The sequence below is a fragment of the Sardina pilchardus genome, chromosome 4 (assembly GCF_963854185.1).
Source record: "Sardina pilchardus chromosome 4, fSarPil1.1, whole genome shotgun sequence".
NCBI classification, from domain to species: Eukaryota; Metazoa; Chordata; class Actinopteri; order Clupeiformes; family Clupeidae; genus Sardina; species Sardina pilchardus.
In genome coordinates this window covers 24,477,556-24,499,687 of record NC_084997.1, presented here as the reverse complement: position 1 = coordinate 24,499,687, position 22,132 = coordinate 24,477,556, and the positions used below count along the sequence as shown (strand labels likewise).

The 22,132-nt window shown below is 42.1% G+C and overlaps 1 protein-coding gene across 6 annotated transcripts in view; it reads right to left on the bottom strand.

The window, feature by feature from the left end:
- Positions 1-22,132, bottom strand: part of LOC134078666 (heat shock 70 kDa protein 12B-like) — a 61,881-nt gene that overhangs the window by 37,674 nt on the left and 2,075 nt on the right. For 2 of the 6 annotated variants that reach the window (XR_009938845.1, XR_009938847.1), the window contains exon 1: positions 18,714-18,761. The exons of 1 other annotated variant lie outside the window; for it this stretch is intronic. Coding sequence is in view for 3 of the 5 variants with exons in the window: in XM_062534767.1 (XP_062390751.1) it covers positions 15,800-16,845; positions 18,714-18,885; positions 18,978-19,202 (1,443 nt within the window). In the remaining 2 variants the exon portion in view is untranslated. Of the gene's footprint in view, positions 1-4; positions 16,846-18,713; positions 18,886-18,977; positions 19,203-22,132 lie in introns of those variants that run through there. 3 more of the 6 variants (XM_062534767.1, XM_062534769.1, XM_062534768.1) reach the window with 3 other exon arrangements.

Sequence of the window (22,132 nt, the reverse complement as noted above, 5' to 3'; positions counted from 1 at the left end):
CAAAATAGAAAGGTAAACATTTAATTACATTCATACCTGTGTAACCTACAATGAAATGCAATACAAGTACAACACAAGTGTCAACTAACAACACGTAATCACCAGTATTCACGAGTGTGATTTTGACAGTAAAATTACATATTGTGCAAATCATTGCTCTAAAATTTTATTTAGTTTTACTCATTGCATAATCCATAACACAACATCCTTGTATATTCATTGTTTTCATTAGGTCCCTTTCCACAGGTGTATAAAATCAAGCACCTTGACTATGAATGCAGACAGCATGGTGTTTGATTAATACACCTGTGGAAAGGGACCTGATGAAACCCATGATTATTGCTAAAACATAAAACACATCAAATGATGTACAACTAATACTAGACTAAGATTTTGTCAATAACTTGACGGAATAAAGCGAGCTTGATGTTGACATAAATTATTGTTAATGTTACAATGAAATGACCGCAACATTCAATGTCACAGGATCATACGTTTCAACGTTTCATAACATTACCAATAATAAAATGAGAACAGAGATGGGTAACGTTAATCACTAAAGCTAAAGATCAATGTATCTGTAGTGGAGTCTAACTTTCTCTATCGTTTATTGTAAATGGGGTAACGTAACGTTAACAGCTAGCTTATTTCACCTGCTAGAAGGTGCAAACACAACTCCGTTCATTATTTGTAGTAGGCTAACTTGTTAGCAGCACTAACTATTCACATGAGTTTACCCGGTTAGCTTGCAGGATACATAATCATAAGATGTCTGAACACATGCCTTTAAGAGACAAACATGAACACGGTTCAACTTACCAGCAAATTCAGATGGGTTAGAATCAGTCTTCGACTTCAGTGGCTTCGCAGTAAACGTAGCAGTAGCCTAGCTTGCCAGTATCGTAACCGTAACGTATTAGCTGCTTAGCTGAAGAACACCTGTTCGGCTCAGTTTTGCACAAAGCCCGCCCTTTCACCCATTTGATTGGATTGGCCAGAATGTGGGCGTGGTTATGATCTCCCAAGATTTCCCAAGATGGCGCCGCCCATACCCCCCATAAACGGCTTCATTTGAGTTCTTCAGAAATCTATGGGTGACGTCACAGACGCTTTGTCCATATTTTTTACAGTCTATGTTTGTACTAGGAGTTAGTTCACTGCCGACACGAGTCCAGCTGTTTGTAGAGTTGCTAATTTTTCCCGTTCTGTTTTACTTTTATGTTGTGTTGCTGTGTGTGTATCCGACCATGTAAGTACACAAATAGGACAATTGACATATAGTAGGCTAATACTGCGTTCATGCAGCTCGGAACCTCGGAGGACCTGCCTTTAAAAAGTCCCGACCTCCGAAAAAATTGTGTTCATGAGATCAGTTCGGAAAATAAATACAGGAAACGCATAAATACGTTATTACAACTGCTTAGTATGGTTGAGCAAGAAGGAAATTGTCTTGGGCGAGTGTTTTTGTCTGTGTTGTTAATTTAGTGACAAATTACCTTGCCTATTCGTAATGACAGTGAAATTCACCTCTTGTGTTGTTGCAAGGGAGGCCGTCGTGGTTGGAGAATATGATAGTGACGTCAAGTCGGACACCTCGGGGCACAAAACTTCCGCACGAGTCTCCGAGGAAAAAATCCCACCCGACCTAGCGTTCATGTCATTTTTCCGCTATCGGAGGTCAGAAATTTCCGAGGTTCCGAGCTGCATGAACGCAGTATAAGACCTTACTTTGTTGTAATTTGTGAACTAGTCCGAATAATAGTCCATCGGTTGCTGTTGCTAACTTAATTAAACACATTTGTGACCCTGTAAAGCGGAACCAGTCGTTTCGGTAAAATGTATTAAATTAAGTTATTGTGCTCACGTGAACGGCCATAAACTAAGCTTTCCAACGATATGTATATCGAGGGTATTACACAAACTATCGCTAAGATAACCGCATCCAACGTTGACATGGTTCTCCTGTCACGATATGCCAGAAGAGGAGAAATCACCTTTTTAAGCGGCGCGTGCACAACGGGAATGACAGCAAATGTGTTGAATCTTCGCTGGGTTTAACAGTCAAAACGTATGTTTTTCCGTGAAATGCGTTCACGATATGAAACTGTAGACTGTATACAGTCGAATTATGCAAAAACGTGAAATTCAACATTTTAACCCGGAAGTTTGTTATTGTTGATTTTCTCAAAATAACGTTGTGCGCAAAACGACTGATTTCGCTTTGAATGGTCACATTTCATCTTCCATTCGCGCCACTAGTCCATCACGTGATTACTAGATCCAAATGCTAGTGACATGTTTCATTTGTGGTCTTAGAGCGCCTTCTAGTGGCCAATGTTGGTATAACATGGTGTAACTGCTGATTTCTCTTGTATTGGGTTCTAATCAGTGGCGGACCGTCAGGGCCTTCAAGGCCTTCTCTGAAGGCCTAACTATTTTCAAATGAATAAAAAATAATAACTCTTTAATAATATTCTACATCGCCATTTATTATTTGCTTCTGTTTCTCCTTCCCCGATCGTTCTCGACTCGACTAGCCTAACCATTACTACCGCTGTCCGCTATGCGATTTGATTGACAGATTGCGTGAACAAATAACGAGGGGGTGTGATATCCACTTGTATCCAATCGTATGTCTTCCCTTGTTAACACCCGCATCAGGCCTTCACAAGGAATCACTGCGTTTTCGGTACCTAAGCAACCCTTAGAAATCATATGTTTTGATTCGGGTTGATTGATGGCTACATCTGACAGATCAGCCAATCAAAACAATGTATTACGACGAGGTAGGCAGGTCTGACTGCTGGTGGGCCTGCAATGTTCGAAAAGAATACCCGGAACAGTTTGTCAGTCATCACGAATTTTGCCGCTAGAACTATTTGTTTTGACGTTCGACTTAGAGCTCGAGCGAGTATCTTCTGTCAGACATCCACAGGTACTGTGTGTGTGTGTCATTCATTGTCATCTCTCAACTCGCACCCGCTAGGTGAATTTTCCAATTTGACAGGTCGATGGCGCTATCTACAAGAGAAACGTGTGATTTAGTTTCTGACTTACTCTCAACACCATTTTCGAGGAGAGATTTCACTGAGAAGATGGATATTGTGAGAAAAGGTCGACCGATGCCTCAGTTAGCACTTAGCCAGGTAAGTAAAAACTGTGTGAGACATTTCCAGGTAAGTAACTACCAACGTTACCCGTGGCTTACTGGATCAACGTACAATAATCGACTGTACTGCTTCGACTGCTTGCTTTTCTCCAGTGACCGTGGTGTTTGGAATTGTTTAGGCTTTTCTAATTTGAGTTGTCTTACAAAGGCAGCGCTTAGACACCAGAATACAACTAGCCATATTCAGGCTACAGTTTCGACAGCTACATTCGGAAATAGCAGGATTGATTTGCAGCTTGATGAGCAGCGGCGACGTGCTACTGAGCTGCATAATGTTCAGGTGAAGAAGAATCGGAAGATCCTGAAAGATCTTATTGACTGTGTTGTTTTCCTCGGGAAACAGGAGTTGTCTTTCAGGGGTCATGACGAGAGCACCACCTCTACCAACCGTGGTAACTACGTTGAGCTCCTGGCTTTTTTAGCGGAACGCGATCCTGTTTTGCAACACCATCTCACTACCAACAGAGTTTTCACGGGGACGTCAGGTAAGATTCAGAATGATTTGATTCAGGATGTTGCTTTAGTGATGTTGGATGACATTCGGTCGGAGATCAGTCGGGCTCCATATATAGCTGTGATGGTGGATGAAACCACAGATGCTAGCAATGCTGCGCAGATGTCTCTGGTCCTCCGTTACGTGACAGATACCGGTGTGAAAGAACGCTTCATGAAGTATGTCGATGTGACTCGGGGCAAGAGGGCAGGTGACATCGCTGCTCTAGTTCTTAACTTCTTAGAGGAGTATGACTGCATGCATAAGGTTGTAGCGCAGTGCTACGATGGTGCTGCTGTAATGGCATCTGGCATTAACGGCGTTCAGGCTAAAGTGAGAGAGCAAGCTCCAATGGCTTTGTTCATCCATTGCTATGCTCACACGCTTAACCTTGTTTTGACTCAGGGGGTGTCAAAGATCCGAGAATGTAACGTGTTCTTCTCTCATCTTTCTGGCTTGGCGTCGTTTTTCTCTAGATCTCCAAAACGCACAGAGTTACTTGATGAGATTTGCGAACGGCGACTTCCTCGAGTGGCACCAACGAGATGGCAGTACAACTCCCGATTGGTCGGGACAGTACTGGAGAAAAGAGAAGCTCTTCTGGAAGTTTTCGAGACCATTCTTGAAAACCATGATGAATATGATCAAGATGCTGTGCGGAGTGCAGATGGATATGTTAGTCTTCTGTGCAGCTTTGACTTCTGTTTCATGCTTTCCACTTTCTCTGGTGTGTTCACCCATGCCGACGTTCTGTTTGACATACTGCAGACCAAAACACTGGACATGCAGTTCTGTCTTAACCGGGTGAATGAGTTTTGTGGCTTTGTTGAACTTGAGAAGGAGAGGTTCGACAGCATATATGCATCCACTATGCGTGAGGTAGGGGCACCGAGAACGCGCAGAGGTCACCCAGACGAGAATGTTCGCGGCCGATATAAACAACTCCATGTCCAGATTCTTGACAGCATCGTGATGCAGATAAGTTCTCGTTTCAAGGATCATCAGAGGCTTTCATTCCTCTCTCTTCTTGATGCCTCAAAGTTTGCAGCTTATCGAGCAACATTTCCAGACGCAGTTTTTGACAGCTTGAGGGCGAGCCATGGACCATTGTTCGATATGACCCGATTAAGATCTGAGCTCAGCGTTATGTATGGCATGGCGGACTTTGAAGGTAAGAGCCCATTTGATGTTTGTCTGTACCTCCAGCAGAATGGATTAGAAAGGAGCATGCACCAGCTGTATGCCCTTGCTTGCTTGGCTGTTACCATTCCTGTGTCCACTGCTTCAGTGGAAAGATCCTTTTCAGCTCTGAAAAGAATTAAAACGTATTCCAGGAACTCAACAGGACAGACACGGCTATCCTCTCTTGCGCTAATGGCCATTGAGACAGAGCTGCTTCTGAATTTAAAGGCTAGAGATGTTCTGCATGAACGTGTGATTTCATCATTCACAAAGAAGGAACGGCGGCTGGATTTCACCTTTAAATAAATTAAATGCCATGTTGCCATGTTCAGAAAGTTGGCATACATACTGCATTTTGTCTTCTTGATTTTTGGCATATCTAGAGTCTGCATTGTGGGACATGGGTATAGCTGAGCCACTAGAAGATACCATATTTTCAGGTAAGTAGATTGCAGGTAAGTATATTTGTACTTTTGTTTTTATTACTTTTCAGAGAGCGCCAATGAAATACCACCAACCCTGGCCTATTTCCTGAAACATCGTTCAATAAGATAAGTACCTTTTGGTTATTAGTTTTAATATTCTATTCAATCTGTTGTATCATGATGTGTTATTTAATACCTGTTTTTCCTGTATTTTCCAGTTAATTCCTGTTAATTCTATTCTGGCTGTTCTCCCCTCATCTACATATCAGCTCCTGGCAGCATTTCTGGATATCAGTCCAGTTGTGCCAGTGAAATGTAAGTACTCTAACACAACTGTAGTTGAGAACACAGTAGCTGTGATAAAGATAGATGTTTCAACAGTAAACATGTTGGTATAAAAGTAAAAGTGTTTGTGCAAACACTGTAAAAATTATAACATTGACTCATTTCATGTTAGGTATTATAAAGAACATTTTCAACTAAAGTATATACAGTATTATTCTGTTTATGTTTAACATCTTATTTCATGTTAGGTATTGTAAAGAACATGTTCAGCTAAAGTATATTATTCTGTTTATGTATGTTTCAGGGTATCTTAACAACACAGACCACCCAGTGAAGTGGAAGATGTGGAAGAAAGAAGTCAACACCCATGAAGATCAACTTACTGCACTTAGTTAAATAAATAAATGTTCCTTGATTTTAATATCAAATTTATTTTCTGCTGTGTCATTTCACCTTAAGTAGTTGCTGACTGATAATGTAGCAGACCTAATGAAAGTACATGAACATCATGAACAATTATAGAACTTTCATTGTTATTGCATTTTATTTCAACTTTAGCCTATGGTACACTGAATCATAAAAGTCTAAGGTTAAATAACATTATCGTCTTAAATGCATCTCTATTGCTCTCCCCATCATCGAAAAATGAAAATACTTTAACGTGTCAACGGGTCAAACAAAAGCGTGCATTGCGAGACAAGCCTAATTGAGACGTGTTTGCACTGCCGAGTGCGTTTGGTGTTTAAACATTGAAATCGCCGCTGCTGTCCAGTAAGCTGAATGTTTGGAGGTAAGTAACCTAGCCCTCTTTGCATTTGTTCGCCTAATAAAGGTGTTTGTAGGCCTAATTGATGAAGTGATGAAGATTTCTGCTCGGAGACCTATTGTATCGGAACAAGCAGCCTACTTGTTTGTATGACGATGGCGTTTTTAGAGCGCTACAAAGACTCGGGTAAGAAACAAATCGTGACTTTTTTACACCGCGAAATGCAAGGAAAGTGCACATTTAAGCGATGAAATGGTAAAAAAAATCTACGGGGGGATCCCCCCGTAACGCCCCCCTTTTAATGTGGTATATGACAATAAATATGCAGAATTGAAGGCCTAGCCACTAAATGCACGGTCCGCCACTGGTTCTAATTAATACTCATTGTTAGTCAGCATTGTGTTTGTTGCACAGTAATTACTTACACTTCAGAGCTAATATTGTTACATGCTCTTGGCCTGTACTGCGTGCATACATATTTATATATTCATGTATATTTTATGTTACATTATTTATGTATGTATGTACAATTCATACTGATATTCTGTAGCCTGACGAGCCAGACCCACATCAAGATGTAGGGTCTGGACACTCACCGTAGACAGGGCGCAATCGGAGGGGTGGGATAAACAGTTGTCTTTCAAATTCCCTCCCCTCAATAGGATAACACTAAACGAATCATCTTCTTGTTTTCAAGTAGCAGGATGCGTAACCTTCCCTCTCCACGCAATAGGATAACGCTAAACAAATCATCATCTTGTTTTCAAATAACAGGATGCGTTACCGTCGCAACTTCTGGTCACATTTCAGTCACCATTATGTTAAGCCCACCCACCGACTCTATACACGCTGTGATTGGAACGCTGGTGCTGGGGGTTCTCAGCTCCCTGGCTCAATGGATCGTGCCTAGACTGCCCCGCCAGCCAAATTACATTTGCTGCTGCTAGGGGCGTCTAGATTTCTAGGCTAGATATTCTGTATATCCTTTATTTACAGAAAACCACACACACTCAAACACAAACACATATACATCTACACTCCAGAGGGGTATTCCACAAAGCCGGTTTTATCACAAAACCGGGTAAGTTAACCCAGGGTTTGCGGTAACTCTAGGTTTTCCGTTCCAAAATGAACACGGTATGTTAGTTACTATAGAAACATATGCTCTGAACCTAACCTGGTCGGAGCAGGTTTTGAGCAGGTTAAGTTTGAAAGATAACCCGGTTTTTGCTCAGGGTAGGCTATTTAAACCCGCGATTTCCGCAGCTTTCTCGTGTTCGCAATGGCATGCCCTATTGATGAGAGGTCTATTGACATCGGAGGGCAAATCATTCGTGCAATTCACCGAGAGTTTGATAAGACCACGGCTCGACATCTTGATGAATTTTGGCTGAAGCGATATCGTTTTTTACGTTAATCTTTAATATATTTAAATAGCCCTACGTTAGGCTACCAATCGTGAACCTGGCCTCAGTTCACTGAAAACTATTTGCATAGCTCTCCGTTTATTTGCGACGTGTAGTTTTCTGTCCAGTATTTGAGATGCTGAGCATAGGGAAAGCGGTCTGCCAATCAGTGCGTAAAGTCTGTCTTGCGCTGGAGCGGTTATAGTGCACGACTTCATCTTCTTTCCTGGCCACAACTCACGAGGGTCATCATTAAAATGGAGTTTCACCAACTCTCAGGTCACTAATGCTTTAAGTGGCACAGACATTATCCTTGCTGTTGACTTTTCATATGGGTATCACTACCATTCGGTTACAATATTATGTCATTGGGTGCATTGATGGCACAAGTGCCTATAGGCCCCAGCCATATATGAGGCCGATTATCAGGAAAGACTATCACAAATGTGTAGGTATACGCAGCCTATATTGCCCATTTCATATCTTCGAGATGGTTTGGTAATCGCTGTCGATTTTATCATTAGCCAAGAAGATATAGCCTATGATGCTTCGTACATGATCACTTATGTGAAGGCACAATTGCCTGGTTTGGTCTACCATGCAGGATGTAATTTGAGCTATACATTTCAACAGACTGCGTTGCATTATGAACATATCATAGACCTTATATAATTGTTGTGCTTGTGCAAGATAGCTAAAAAATTGTATTTGGTCGCAGCGCAATTCGATGGGTAGCTCCTTGGGGATCGAGGGTATCCATGCCTACCGACGCTCATCACCCTAGGCTACCCTAATCCCGCTCCTGGACCACAGGCAACATTTAACCTGGCACACAGCAGAACCCGCGATTGAAAACACATTTGGGATATTGAAGTCTATGTCAATGCCTACGTAGTATAAGAGTGTGTCCGAACGGGCTTGCGTAATTGTTGCATGCGCCGTCCTCTGCAATATAGCCATTCCGCGCAAAGAGATGTAGAAATGTATGTGGAAAAATAATATAATTACTACCATGAATCGTATTGTTTCATCTTGACTTGATCAGATGATCGCTTGGGCCCATCGGAGTAGCCTACATCTTTATAAAATAACAGGTTATGTGGTAGGAATGCTAAGAAAACTTTAACTGAGATATGAATAGATTAGTTCAGATATTTAGGAACGTGATTTTGTCATGAAACGTATGCATTCACGCAGTCAGCGATCCGCTACCAGGGTTTCTCTGAATGGCAGAGGCTTTGGTGTTACTTTAAAAAACGTTTTCTAATTTATTACAGCCGGCGTTCGAGTTCTGAGAAACATGCGGCCCGTTTCTCGCCTATAAATCTAGACGCCCCTAGCGGCAGCTAGCCTGTTTCGCCCTTTTGATCAGGATTTCCATGCTCCATACATCACGTCTTTATAGGTTTGGCGTGTACGCGCACAACCCAGTGTTAACCAACCCCGTGTTGATTAAACTATTTCATAACCGGCGCGGTGGAACCGACCGCTCTGTGTTAGTCGGCTCAGGGTCAATCAACCTAGAGTTCAGCGTTAACTCTGTGTTTGTTAAACCTCCGTTCGTGGAATACCCCTCTGTACACTCACACATGTTACTGGAAGCAACAATCCTCTGTTGGACCTGAAGGGCAATAAATCTGTCAAACTAAAACCGAGTTGCAGCGACTCTCTTGCCGGAGTGCATAGCCAGTTTGGGTAGCGCCAGCATAGTAACGTACACAGACTTCACACTATGCCTATTTTTTATTAGCTCAGGCCATTCATATATTAACTCAGGCAAGATGCATCCCATCTCTCTTAAAGATAGTGTGGTAGTAGACATGTGATGTAGGCTAGTCTACTTTAATATAGCCGAGAAGATGTAACCCTCTAGCCCATGTGGCCTGCGAGTGGGATGCACGTATGCATTAATGTAAACCGGACTTTTACATCGCGGACTTTGGCAAAGCCTAGAGTAGCAGGTGAAGCCTCATTGGATTAGGTTGATATCTGTGAAATGCCACAGGGTTGTTTATGTTTTTTGTATGTGTAGTTATAAATTCATGCAGATGTGTTGAAATTTTAAACGTATAATTCAATATTATATTTTTAAGTCTATGTTTCTTACACCAGTGGTCCAAAGCCACAAGCGCATTGCAACATTGAACATTGTTTTATTGTTTAAAAAAGTGGAGGATATACATTTCCCTGACGCAGCTTGATCACTAAAGCCTAGAAATCTACACGCCCTTCGCTAAGTAGGCTGTTAAGAGTGGGTCAGCTCGATCTTACGTTTCCATCTTAGTGAAATATCTTCTTAAGCTAAGAGCGACTCTGGGAAACACGTTCTTCTTTCACAGCGTTCTTAAGAGCGCTCCCAAAGAAGATCTTAGCGTTAAGAGCTTCTTAACGTATTTGGGAAACGCGGCCAATGTCTATACAAAACTGCTTTCACTTTCCCGAGTCGCGCACGCAACATGCACAACAATATACCGATATTTAGCAAACATGTATTTCCAGCTCTCAAAACTGATGAGGTCCAGATCTCAGTGGCCTCATAGCTGCCTACAGCCATGCCTAGTAAGCCTAATGATAGCCTAATAGTTATGACATGAATAGCCTATTAATGACCTCATGTAGGAATGGCACATTGAAAAAAGTTAAATACCGCCACTGCGACCATGAAAACAGAAAATGTCGGAGCGGTGGGACCTTTTCAATAAAGAGACATGCCTCCACTACGACAATTGGACGTATATGTCGGAGTGGAGATATTGTCGTAGTGGGGATATATCGGAATGAACGGCGGATACTAGCTGGGTTGTAGAACATTCGAAAACTCTGAAACTGCGATCTGAGATGCCGAGCGTCATGTCTCTTGTCTCCGCTTGTCACCAGTGCGGTGTCTTCGAGTTTTATCGTGTTTTTCCGGCATGAGCCGAACCTGCATGTTATTAGGGCGGTCTTATGTTGCCCCCTTGCGGTTGCAGTTTTAACTACAAATGCTGCACCTTCGGGATTCCCGATGTGCGGCAAAGAAAGGAGCATTCTCAACCCGTACCATCTGTAGCACAAAATCTCGAATGAATCTCCTGATAGATAGCCTAGAAATCTAGACGCCCCTAGGGGCAGCAAATATGCGACTAATTTTGGCAGCCTAGCAACGCTCCGTAGAGCTTGGGAGCTGGGAAATGGAAGAATCACCGGACCAATCACATCGTGTATAGAGTCGGTGGATAATGGTGACTGACATGTGACCAGAAGTTGCGACGGTTACGCACATTGAGGTATTATTTATAACTGGAGAGCGTGACTAAGTCCCGCTCCATTCAAATGAATGGCGGAGGCTAGGCTAGTAAATCCGGCCAGTTCATAGTCAACGCCATATTGAACACTGGAGCTCTGATCCAGCGCCAGTCGGCTCTGACCATGCACAAAGTTCCAAAGCTTGAAATGACACATGGACCTACATAGATTTGTATTGGACATTCTGTAAAAACAGAATCATCATCCAGTTCAGAGGGTGGCAATAATGCACATAATTGCTTGCCGCGTGACAAAAAGAAGTAAAAGTTGGTCAGGAACGCACTAAGTAACGATTGGCTGAAGCCGCCGGATAAGTATCCGTCCACCAACATATACACGCATGAGAGCTTGTGCCCAACACGGATTTCCGTGCACGGAGCTGGTTCTAAATGCTCCATGCAGCGCCATACTTGAAAATGGCGTATGCTAACATGCCGACTCTAATCTACACGGTCTTGACCCCCTGGTTACGCATCCTGCTACTTGAAAACAAGAAGATGATTTGTTTAGCGTTATCCTATTGCGTGGAGAGGGAATTTGAAAGACAACTGTTTATCCCTAAAGCCTACCTTACATTGCCAGACTTTGCAAAGATTTGGAAAAGATTTTTGAAAGACTAGTCTCAGACCCTCTCACATCTAAAGACAATTCATTGAGTTTTTAGTCACAGACTAGTCACAGGCCAGTCTCAGATTAGGATTTTGCAAAGACTGTAGTCACTATTTACAAGACTGCTGCTAGATTCCTTCAAATTATTTCCATCGTGCACTAGGCTATACGTCATCATCAACAGGAACTCACATGATAGGCTACTCATATCAAAGTAATTTTTTCGCGTTTCTGCAGCATTGTTTGATAGTGTGACATCACTAACAGATATAGAGTTGTTCTGTCACGTAGAATAGCCGACTAATAAATTATAAGAAATGAAATAACAAATAATCATACAGGCTACAGCTGTCGCCTATTTTGCCCCTTCCGTTTTCGTGTTCGTCGACCGAGGTCACTATTGGTTTTTAGTGTTCACGTCACTATTTGCATGAGCCAAGACTGAAAAGACTTACGATAATATCAAACATGTTTGATATTGTCGTAACGGCAAAACTAGAAAAAGACTGACTCCGACGGACTTAAAACTGCTAAGATTTTGGAAAAGTAGTCGGCGACTGTTAAAACAGACCAAAATCGTGCAATGTAAGCCAGCCTTAACCTGACTCTCGCCAGATCCTTGTAGTTCGCTAAGCTTCACACAAGGATCTGGGACTTCTCGATAGGAGATGTACAGTATTTCTGAAGGCGGGGCCTTGTAAAACATCCTTGCATGTGATTTGATAAACCACTTGTCCGTTACCTTGAATGACGTGCTGGGCTACTTCAAGCTCTTGCCAAACCCGGTCGGAAGAAGAGTGAAAACATCCTTGCCACCAATAAATGTCTTCAAAACCATTCTCTGTTCATCTTTTATTACACCGCTCTCTAGAATGTTGAGAGCTCCCATTCACTTTAAATGGGCCTCCCCAACGTTCTGCGGTGAGTTAAATCTATATAATCACCGGTGAAAGTATGTAATGACCGCTCTCAATGGCAACGGGTTTTGTAATAATAATTCTCTTCAGGACGAAGCAAACCCCCCCCCCACTGCGCGTCGGGGTTCTGTTCATCCTGTCGGGAATTATTTTCCAATAATGACCGGCGTTCTATACATTATCCCTTACTTAAAGAATGAATACTCAATAAATTCGACAAAACAGTTGAAATAGCAGAATCATTAGGTGCGTTTGACTTCTCGAAAATCTGCGCAGATCTGACTTGATGTGATGCATGCTGGGTTAAACACAGTGCATACTGGGACAGACAAAATGCAAACTGGTTAGAAATCATGTCCGACTTCTTGCAGACACGGTGGGAGTTACCCAAGGGGGCAGGCATATTCCCGGAAGTAGAGACACGAATTGAGCAGGTGATCAACGCTCTGCTAACTCCCATGGACGGCCATAGATTGCATATTTTTTTGCGATCCCATAACTTCATGTAACATGTGCCCTGTGTCGCCCTTATAGCTTCTGTGTATTCTATATAGGGTATCGAAGGCAAAACTAATTCACTTCTTCCCCGTATATAACGTTGGTTTCCCATAAAGAAGTATAGTTAGCATATTGGTTGGAGGGAAGCTAACGTTCGACAGGAGATTCCCCGTAATGTTTGGATAAGAAGCTCAGTCCAGCCTGCACGAAAGCCATAACGGAAAGTAATTCGCAAGATCAGTGAAAAAGCCTACGGTAGCCTACTGTTTGATAGGGTAAAGCATTACCGAGAGGCAAATAAACATAATAATAACATTTAAAACGAATGTTAATAATGGATTGACAGTTGTTCGGAAAATCCCATTTATCAGACGAGTTACAGCAATGTACAGGATGGCTAACTTCACGAAATAAGTACGAGTCTGCGCAGTACGATGAAAAGTAAACAGATTTTTGTTTCAGCCCCCTCCCATGAGAACAACGGAGTCTTTTTGTCCATTTCTATTAGGTCTATGGAGTTACCACCGTGACATCATGTCACATGTCCTTAAAAAATTGCAGGAGACTGCGTCTACCTTGGGCCAGCACAGTTGTCTTCTTAGCGACTGCACAGGCTGAAACCCACCCCAATGACGTCAGTTCAAAGTTGCGATAGGGCCGTTTGGAAGGAATCTCCCCATGATGAGTATGACAGGTGTCTCGTTCTGCCTCCTTACCAAAGACTCTAGAGCGGACCATATGGATCTAGAACGATACATATTACGAACAGCACTGTAGCCAACGTCTGGGACGACGCTGGAGCTTATCCCTGTGATCCATCTTGCTCTGTTCTAGATTCTTTGCTCCTTACGTTAGAATGTGCTAAAATGAACAGAAATCGAAGGGATACCTTCTTATTTGTGATTTCTGGAACAGCAGTAGGCTAGCCTACTTAAAACGTGTGGATATTCTGCTATTTTATGCTGTTGGTAAATAGATACACACGGAAAACACTTGATATTTAATTAATGTGCTACAATGCAGGCCTGTTAACTGTATGACAACAGTCAGTGGTTTATTTAAACACATCATATCAATTTATTTCGTCAGTCATCATGCTCATTTTAATGAGTAAAAAATGTTATACTATATTTAATACAAAATCCCGCGATATCTCCGGCGAGGTCTCCAGCGAGGTCTCCCGCGAGTGAAGTCAGGCACACGGCAGCTCAGCTGGACTGTCCGGGCCCAGCTGCGTGTGATATTCGCCCCACCCGCTAAGACTCCAAAGCTCGTTGACGTATGAAGCCAGCCTAAGTCAGCCGCAGCTCATCGTGAACAAGCCGCCATTGTTGTTTGAATCAAACATTCGCTTCGGCGCTCCTGATTGGTTCATCATTTTTTGCTCCCTGGAAGGAGTTTGGATTGCCCTCGAGCCCAGACCCTTGTGTGGAGCTCAGCGAAACGCCTCTGGTGGAGCATGGCGGAACTACAAGGGTCTGGCAAGAGTCAGGCTAGTTTATCCCACCCCTCCAATTGAGCCCTGCCTACGGTGAGTTCCCAGACCCTACATCTTGATGTGGGTCTGGCTGGTCAGGCTACCTGATAGGCCTACTGTAGGCTATTTCCTAAAACCATTCTCATTCATTTCAACAATGGTTTATTGAAACATCTTTTGATTAATTTTGCCAGTCATCACCTTCATTTTAATGATTAAATGAGAAGCAACACTAAAGCATTTTTCTTCTGCATCAAGCACGCAATTTGTTTATCCAGCAAATAACGATGTCCACAGACATGGTGTAGAGTATGTTGCAAGAATTTATGAAAGTATGGTGTATTGCGATCGTAGTAAGTCAAATTTGTAGTTTCTTATGTCTCATTTCATGGAACTACAGATACGCTACCCGATCTGGTGAAGTTACATAGTGTAGTTATAGCGGTAGAGGGCCGCGAAGTGACAGCAGAAAAGCCGTTCACCCTGTTACGAGTTGTTGAACCGCTGAAATGATTTTTGAAAAAAAAAAATGAAGGTATGAAAAACTCTTTAGTGTTGCTTTAAAGGAGACGACTACTGTACAGCCTATAAACTGTTACAACCCGGTTCTAAGCCGCAACATAAAGAGGGAGTCGGGACAACAGAGATAACTTTAACCAGTAAAGTATTTATTTAAAAGATATCAAAAGCAATGAATAACCATTACCAAAAGATGTCTAGGGGAAAGTGAAAATATGTATACGAGTGTTCATGTGGGTGCAGGTATACCATAAGTCAGCATGACGTTCAAAGATATAATGAGAAGGTGCCAGTGGGAAAGATAACCCTGCCTGCAACAGAATGCGCCTAACCTAAAAGTGTCCCAAATCAAGAGAGAGACTACCCACACCCCTTCATCAGGTGTACATGATTAGCTAATTCTACCAGCTAGGCCAGCATTGCTTATGCACTGGCGATGCCAGGCCTGAAGGGGGCACAGGGGGTCATAACAGATCATGTTCATGTTGGGAAAATTAAATCAGAAGCACAATCACTCAGTAGTGAAAAAAAGTGACAGTCTAATTTAATTTAATTTCATTAGTCACATGAAATAATTACTGAATTATAAGGTCAATCAAGAAGTATTTAGATACCTATTTTTACATGTTGGTGGCTTTAAAGCTTTTACTGTGATTACAATTTACAACAAGCTGGTGTGATATCCATTATATCTCATCTTCTATCTTATTCCAGGGGAAATCATGGGAAACTGTGTCAATAAGCAATGTTGTTTATCAGAAAATGTCACTACTTTCTCATAAAGTTGATAATAACAGTGTCGGTTTCATCGGAGGTTAAGTCTGTTGCTGTTGCAGTGATCTCTGTGGACCCAAACCTGACATCTAACCTTACTTGACGGTTTGTGCCTCCAGAAATAATAGGCATGGGAACTGTCATGGAACCAATTTGATCAATTCCCCACTCGTCAACATATTCTGCACTCAGTCTTGTTGTGCTGAAGAATCTGAATATCATAGATTCCTGATCAAAATTGATTGCGTTGTAGATGTGACTCTTTGTTTCATTGTAGCCAACTGATTCCTCCCTCTTCACCAGTCTTTCAAAACGATCATCGCAATATGCCACACCATCAGAGCTAAAGAACTTTTTCTCAGTCTTATGTTTTGACTCGTCAAATCTCTGACCAACAGCAATGGCATATGTAAGGCCGCAAATCCGCGACATTACTACTTCTGGCTGCATTCCAAACTCCACAGCACCCACCATTACAGCCTCCTGAGGATGTAATGGGCACATAACTTTGCACTTCCTGCCAAACTGACCTTTTATATAGTCCTGCAAGATTTTGGATGAGGCATATCCTCCAACTAACAATAAATACTCAATGTGCAATTCTGCCCTTTTCATGATTTCCTTCAGGATCTTAGCTATGCCTCTAAAGCTTTCATCGAAAAAGGACCTGAATTTTGCAGGTTCGATGTCAATTGATCCATCATTCCATGTTGCACCATTAATCCCCTGGAACAAGCTCGCTATATCTTCCCCTCTGTGCTTCTTCACTATCTCTGTTAAATTATATGAACAAGGGAAGCTGATGCCCTCATTCTCGTCAGCACATTTGGCTGAGGCAAAGTCAAACATAAACTTCTGCAATTCAGGTGCATGGTTTTTTTCATAATCCTTCCAACACTCATCACCAAATATTTGTTGTAGAAATGATTTCAGCTCTCTATCAATGTTCTGTCCTCCCAAATCATTTCCTGATACCTTGTACACCTCCTTGACTTTTTTGGCATCTATCACTTCATGTACAGTGATATCAATGGTCCCACCTGCAAAAATAGTACAAGCCCTTACAACAAATGAACTATAGAAATATGGCAGAATTCTAGGATAACATTGTGTACTTTGATTATAAGTAAGACTGTTTTAAAGGTAGGGTATGGAATTTGCTTTGTTGGCCATTTTTGCTAAATAATTTGAAATCCTATTCCTAACCCACTTACAGCCACTGCGTTGGAAGCACTGAAATGGAAATAATTTCCAATTAAATTATTAAACACGTCAATCATCTGTGGAACGGGCAGGGCTTGAAAAACTCCAGCCAATCACATTCTTAATCCACTACCATCATTTCACAGCTCGTTCGTCAATCTAACGGTTTTACTCCTCCTCCCCGCACGCGCGCGACCCTTTCGTGCACATATTCAAAGCTGTTGAGCTGTGAGCAACAGCAAATCCTAAAACTAAACCAACTAGGCCTACTGCGTCCCATATGTCCCCCTCTTGTTGTATGTGTCACTTCATTTCTATACAAACTAAGACAGCGGATTCAAGCACCCACGCAATAAAACCTGAAACCGAAACTTAACTGCTTAGAGCTGCAGTGGAATACGCAAACCCCAGGGCCAGCACTAAACTTGGATATTTCAGGAGGTAAAAGCCCCGGTAAGAACCAAACCAGATTCTGTTCAAATATACACACCTATGGCTACTGAAAAATGTAAGGTTCATTTATCAAATGTTATTTTGGTGTATTAAAGAGACCCTATGCAACTTTTTCATATTCATAAAATCGCTTCGAAATCGTTGTTTTGCTTGACTGACCAGTTTTATCGAAAACAGTCACATTTCCTCCCGCCCCTAGTGTCCCTATCCGCTATTACAACCTTGCAACTTTCTGATGAACGATCGTCTGCTGTTTACATCTGGAAGTCAGAGACGCGTAAGGAACAAGAAGAACCACGCTTGCAATTTATATATAGCCTATATATATATATAAATATACACGCTAAAGCTGTCGGGGAAGCTCTGCAGAGAAATATGCAAGCATAAAACGAGCGAAAACTAAAAACTAAACCGAAACCAGAGATGAAATCGCCAATCCTGCATTGTTCCTCTTTAAAAAGCATCATTGTTTTAGAATTTCCAAACGAAAGCGGCGATAGCCTAATTGGTGCTTTTACGATAATGTATAAAATCATTGGCCTTCGGGGATTTGTGGAACGATTGTATGGAGACTAGCTTAGTGCTGTACAGACGTGCAGACCATTTTGGTTGTGATTTTTCAAAATCTGCCAGCCGCTTTGCGAATTCCATACCTAACCTTTAAAGGTATACTACGCAGGATTGGCGATTTCATCGCCGATTTCGCTTTCACTTTTCATTTTCGCTCGTTTTATGCTTGCATATTTCTCTGCAGAGCTTCCCCTACAGCTTTAGCGTATATTTGACAAAACTCCTCAATCGGTCAGTCTGCCGTGCCTTTTCGTGAGACTTTACATGACACTTCCTGGAGTAGAGCATGGGTGCGTGCCCGGTGTCTCCTGAAGTTGCAAGTGTGGTTCTACCGCTACAGACCACTAGAGCGGCCAAAAAAAACACCGTTCGACCGGTAATGACTCATTTAATCATAACAGTATGGAACGAATTGATTAACTGAAAAACGTTGCATAGTATACCTTTAAGGAACATTCGAAGACTATGGTATTATAGAGGTATTACAGAACATCATAGAAGTAACCCTAGTAGAACTGTTATAGAAATCTTATTGTATTACTGTTCTTTTTCATAAGGGCAGCTGCAGTAATGTGTGGGCACATGATTTCTGTGATGCTGTAATAGTAGACATTTTGTCTCAAGCTGAGTACTCATTATATTCAATAAAAGTACATATTTTTGTCATAATATTTTACAGTACCTCCACAATCTGCCACAATATACTGTGTTCCAGAGCTTTGGTCCAGCCTCATTGTTTCCTCCTCTCCTCCTACAAACCCATCAGTTGGAAGCTGTTTGCAGTACACAGAAGCAGCCTCCGGCTCAAGAGCCAACATGAGCCTCTCTGGTTTTGATTCTGTCACAAGGCCAGCCTGAAATGAAATACCTGCTTATTTGCTCTGATGCAAATACATTAGATAAGTAAACTCAATAATATAGATATTAGCAAAATTAGTTTTCTTGCCTGTATAGCTGCCTTTCTCATAAATTCTTTGGCAGCATTACTCCAGATTGCAGGCACTGTTAACACCCATGTGATATCAGATTCCTGTAGTTGAATAGCTTCTGAGTAATTTTTAATCTTTAAAAGTGCATGATCCTTCAAGTATCTCAGACTTTCTGCGAACACTGTCATAGCAGCCATTTTTTCCCCATTGAAAGCAGTCAATTCACTGTCTCTGTTGATATCCTAAAAATGTAAATGAAATCCTCAGATGAATGTGATTAGCTTTTCATGGTCATTGAAAGAGAGGGAAAGTAATGTAGCTGTATACTTTAAGTGTTCCAAACATAGATCGCCCAACTAGTCTATGCCGTAACAGTCATTGTAACAACGAGAATGACTGAAATACTTACTGGTAAATTTGATCATATTTAAGTCCATAACATTAGAAGTTTAACTGTCTAACTATGAGTAATTTTGGAAGAAGCTTGGTGGCAGCACTTTTAATTATCAATATCAACATGTCTACCTATAATTTATCATTTTTAACTCGCCTTTGTGTCAATCACCAAAACTTGACAGCTTTGATGTTATTTTAGTAAATAAATGGAATCTGTGGTATTTCAAATTAAAGTGTGAAGATTATTGCTACTTTTGCAGACCACTTAAAGATAAGCACATATGTGCCAGGAATCAAGTGTTGATATAGTGTGCATATGGCAATGGCTGTGCCAGGATACTTTACTACACAATGAGCTGACCGAACCCGGTCCCCCATCACAGTCAGGACCGATTGGCCGCGTTTCCCAAATGCGACCTTTCTTAAGGACTTAAGAAGGCTCCAAAGAAGGAATCGCTAAGAAGGAGCGCTAAGATACGGGTGTTTCCCAAACGCGTTCTTAACTGCCTTCTTAGGAGAACCTTAAGATCAAGCCAAAGAAGCTTCTTAAGAAGCTCTTAACGAGAGCTGTTCACCACTGTGGTGCTGAAACAGAATCAATCGATGCCAGGCAAATCGGTCACCCACCCCTATATAAGCGGCCAAGTCACACACAGCGCCCCGTGTTCCCCCTACAGGTGCAATTAGACTACGCATGTATCGTGTGTGTGTGCGTGCGTGTGTGTGCAGGCCCGGGTGGCTAATCGGAAGATTCGAGAGGATTCCCGGTGGGCCGTTAACGTTTTGGGCCGGTGTGAATATCGTGAGCTTAAAGGGATATTCCGCCATTTTTGGAAATACGCTCATTTTCCACCTCCCCTCGAGCAAAACAATCGATATTTACCTTGTTCCCGTTCATCCAGCCATTCTGTGAGTCTGGCGATACAACTTTTAGCTTCAGCCTAGCATAGATCATTGAATCGGATTAGACCATTAGCTTCTCGCCTGCTAGCTTCATGTTTAAAAGTGACTAAGATTTCTGGTAATTTTCCCATTTAAAACGTGTCTCTTCTCAAGTTAGAAAGTGCAGTAAGACCAACTGAAAATGAAACCTGCTGTTTTTCTAGGCTGATTTGACACGGAACTACACTCTCATCTGGCGTAATAATCAAGGCAAGTTGCAAACGTACCATGGGCGCAGTGATATCTGAAAATAGTCCCCATAGGCAACAAGCAGGAAGTACTGTGTGATATCACTGCGCCCATGGTACGGTTGCAACTTGCCTTGATTATTACGCCGAGAAGTTAACGGTCTAATCCAATTCAATGATCTATGCTAGGCTGAAGCTAAAATTTGTATCGCCAGACTCACAGAATGGCTGGATGAACAGGATAAAGGTAATAATTGATTGTTTTGCTCGAGGGGAGGTGGGAAACGAGCTTATTTCCAAAAATGGCGGCATATCCCTTTAAGTGCTGAGAACTTCTTATGACCGGTCTTATGGTGCATTCCAGACAGCATTTAAACTAGTGGGATGTGGGATTTATCCTACCTCCAACTACGAAAGATGCACTGGAACGCCTGTCGAAGTGGGAGCTCCTACTTGCGAACTCGTAGGAGCTCAACCTGCCCCGACCTCAAAAAAATGTAGTGGGAGGATTATGGCGGCGCCCATGGAGACATGCTCCGTGAGAGGTAACTTCAAGGAATACGCTATAAACTTCAGGGTAGGGTTGTTTTAGACACAGTAATTAACTTGTTCTTCATATTATGACTTAAAATTGTGTCAACAAAGAATACAACGTATTGTGAAAGTAACGTTATAACGTTATACAGTTAGCCTAGCCGAATATGCTAACGTTACGACGGTATGCTAACGTTACGGTGGTCACCCATGTTTTCTAAACCTCCCACTCCAAAATGCTTGGAACGCTTTGAAGTGGGAGGTAGAACCTTTCAGGTAGGGTAGGTCCCACCTCCCACTCGTTTCGATGACGTCTGGAATGCAGCATTAGCACTTAAAAGCTTCTTAACGAATCTGGGAAACGCAGACATCCCAAGTCTCCCGGAAGTTCCGGGAGTCTCCTGCATATTAATAGCGACTCACTGATGCCCGCAAATTACTTCAAATCTCCCGGAATCTAGAGCGAGCGGGCAAGATCGCGCACACACGACACAGACTGTGCTCAAAACCGCGTACCGCATCTGTGTAGCGTGCACACGACAGAGAGGCAGAGCGAGAGACTGTTCATGTGTGTGATATGTGCGTGTGTGTCTCATGAAGCATCCTGATTGGCATGTTTCGGTAAGTAAACCAATCAATTTCCAGTGTGGGCGGGATTATATCTCTTCTCCCTAACCGTATCAATAGGTTTCATTTCAAGTGCATATTATTCAGGCCGGCTAGTTGCCAGGGCTACATGAAAACAACAAACTCCTTAGACCAGGGGTGTCAAACTCATTTTCACCGAGGGCCACATCAGCCCAATGGTTTCCCTCAAAGGGCCAGATGTAACTTCTAAGATTTGTAGCACCAGCCACCAAATCTTTAGCATCGGTAAAACTTCTAAAATTGAGAAGAGCGAAAGGTATCAGCATGACATGTTCTTTTTTATTATTGTTATGTTTTGTAAAAACAAAACACCACTGTCAGTTCCATACAGTTTGACTTTTCAATGAGGGTCACTGGTCAGTCAGGAAGAGATCATGCCATGGATTCTTTTTTTTTTCATATTTCTGAGTTTTTAGATTCAAGTATATTCAACTTTACTGTCATTGCACGAGTGAAATACCAGT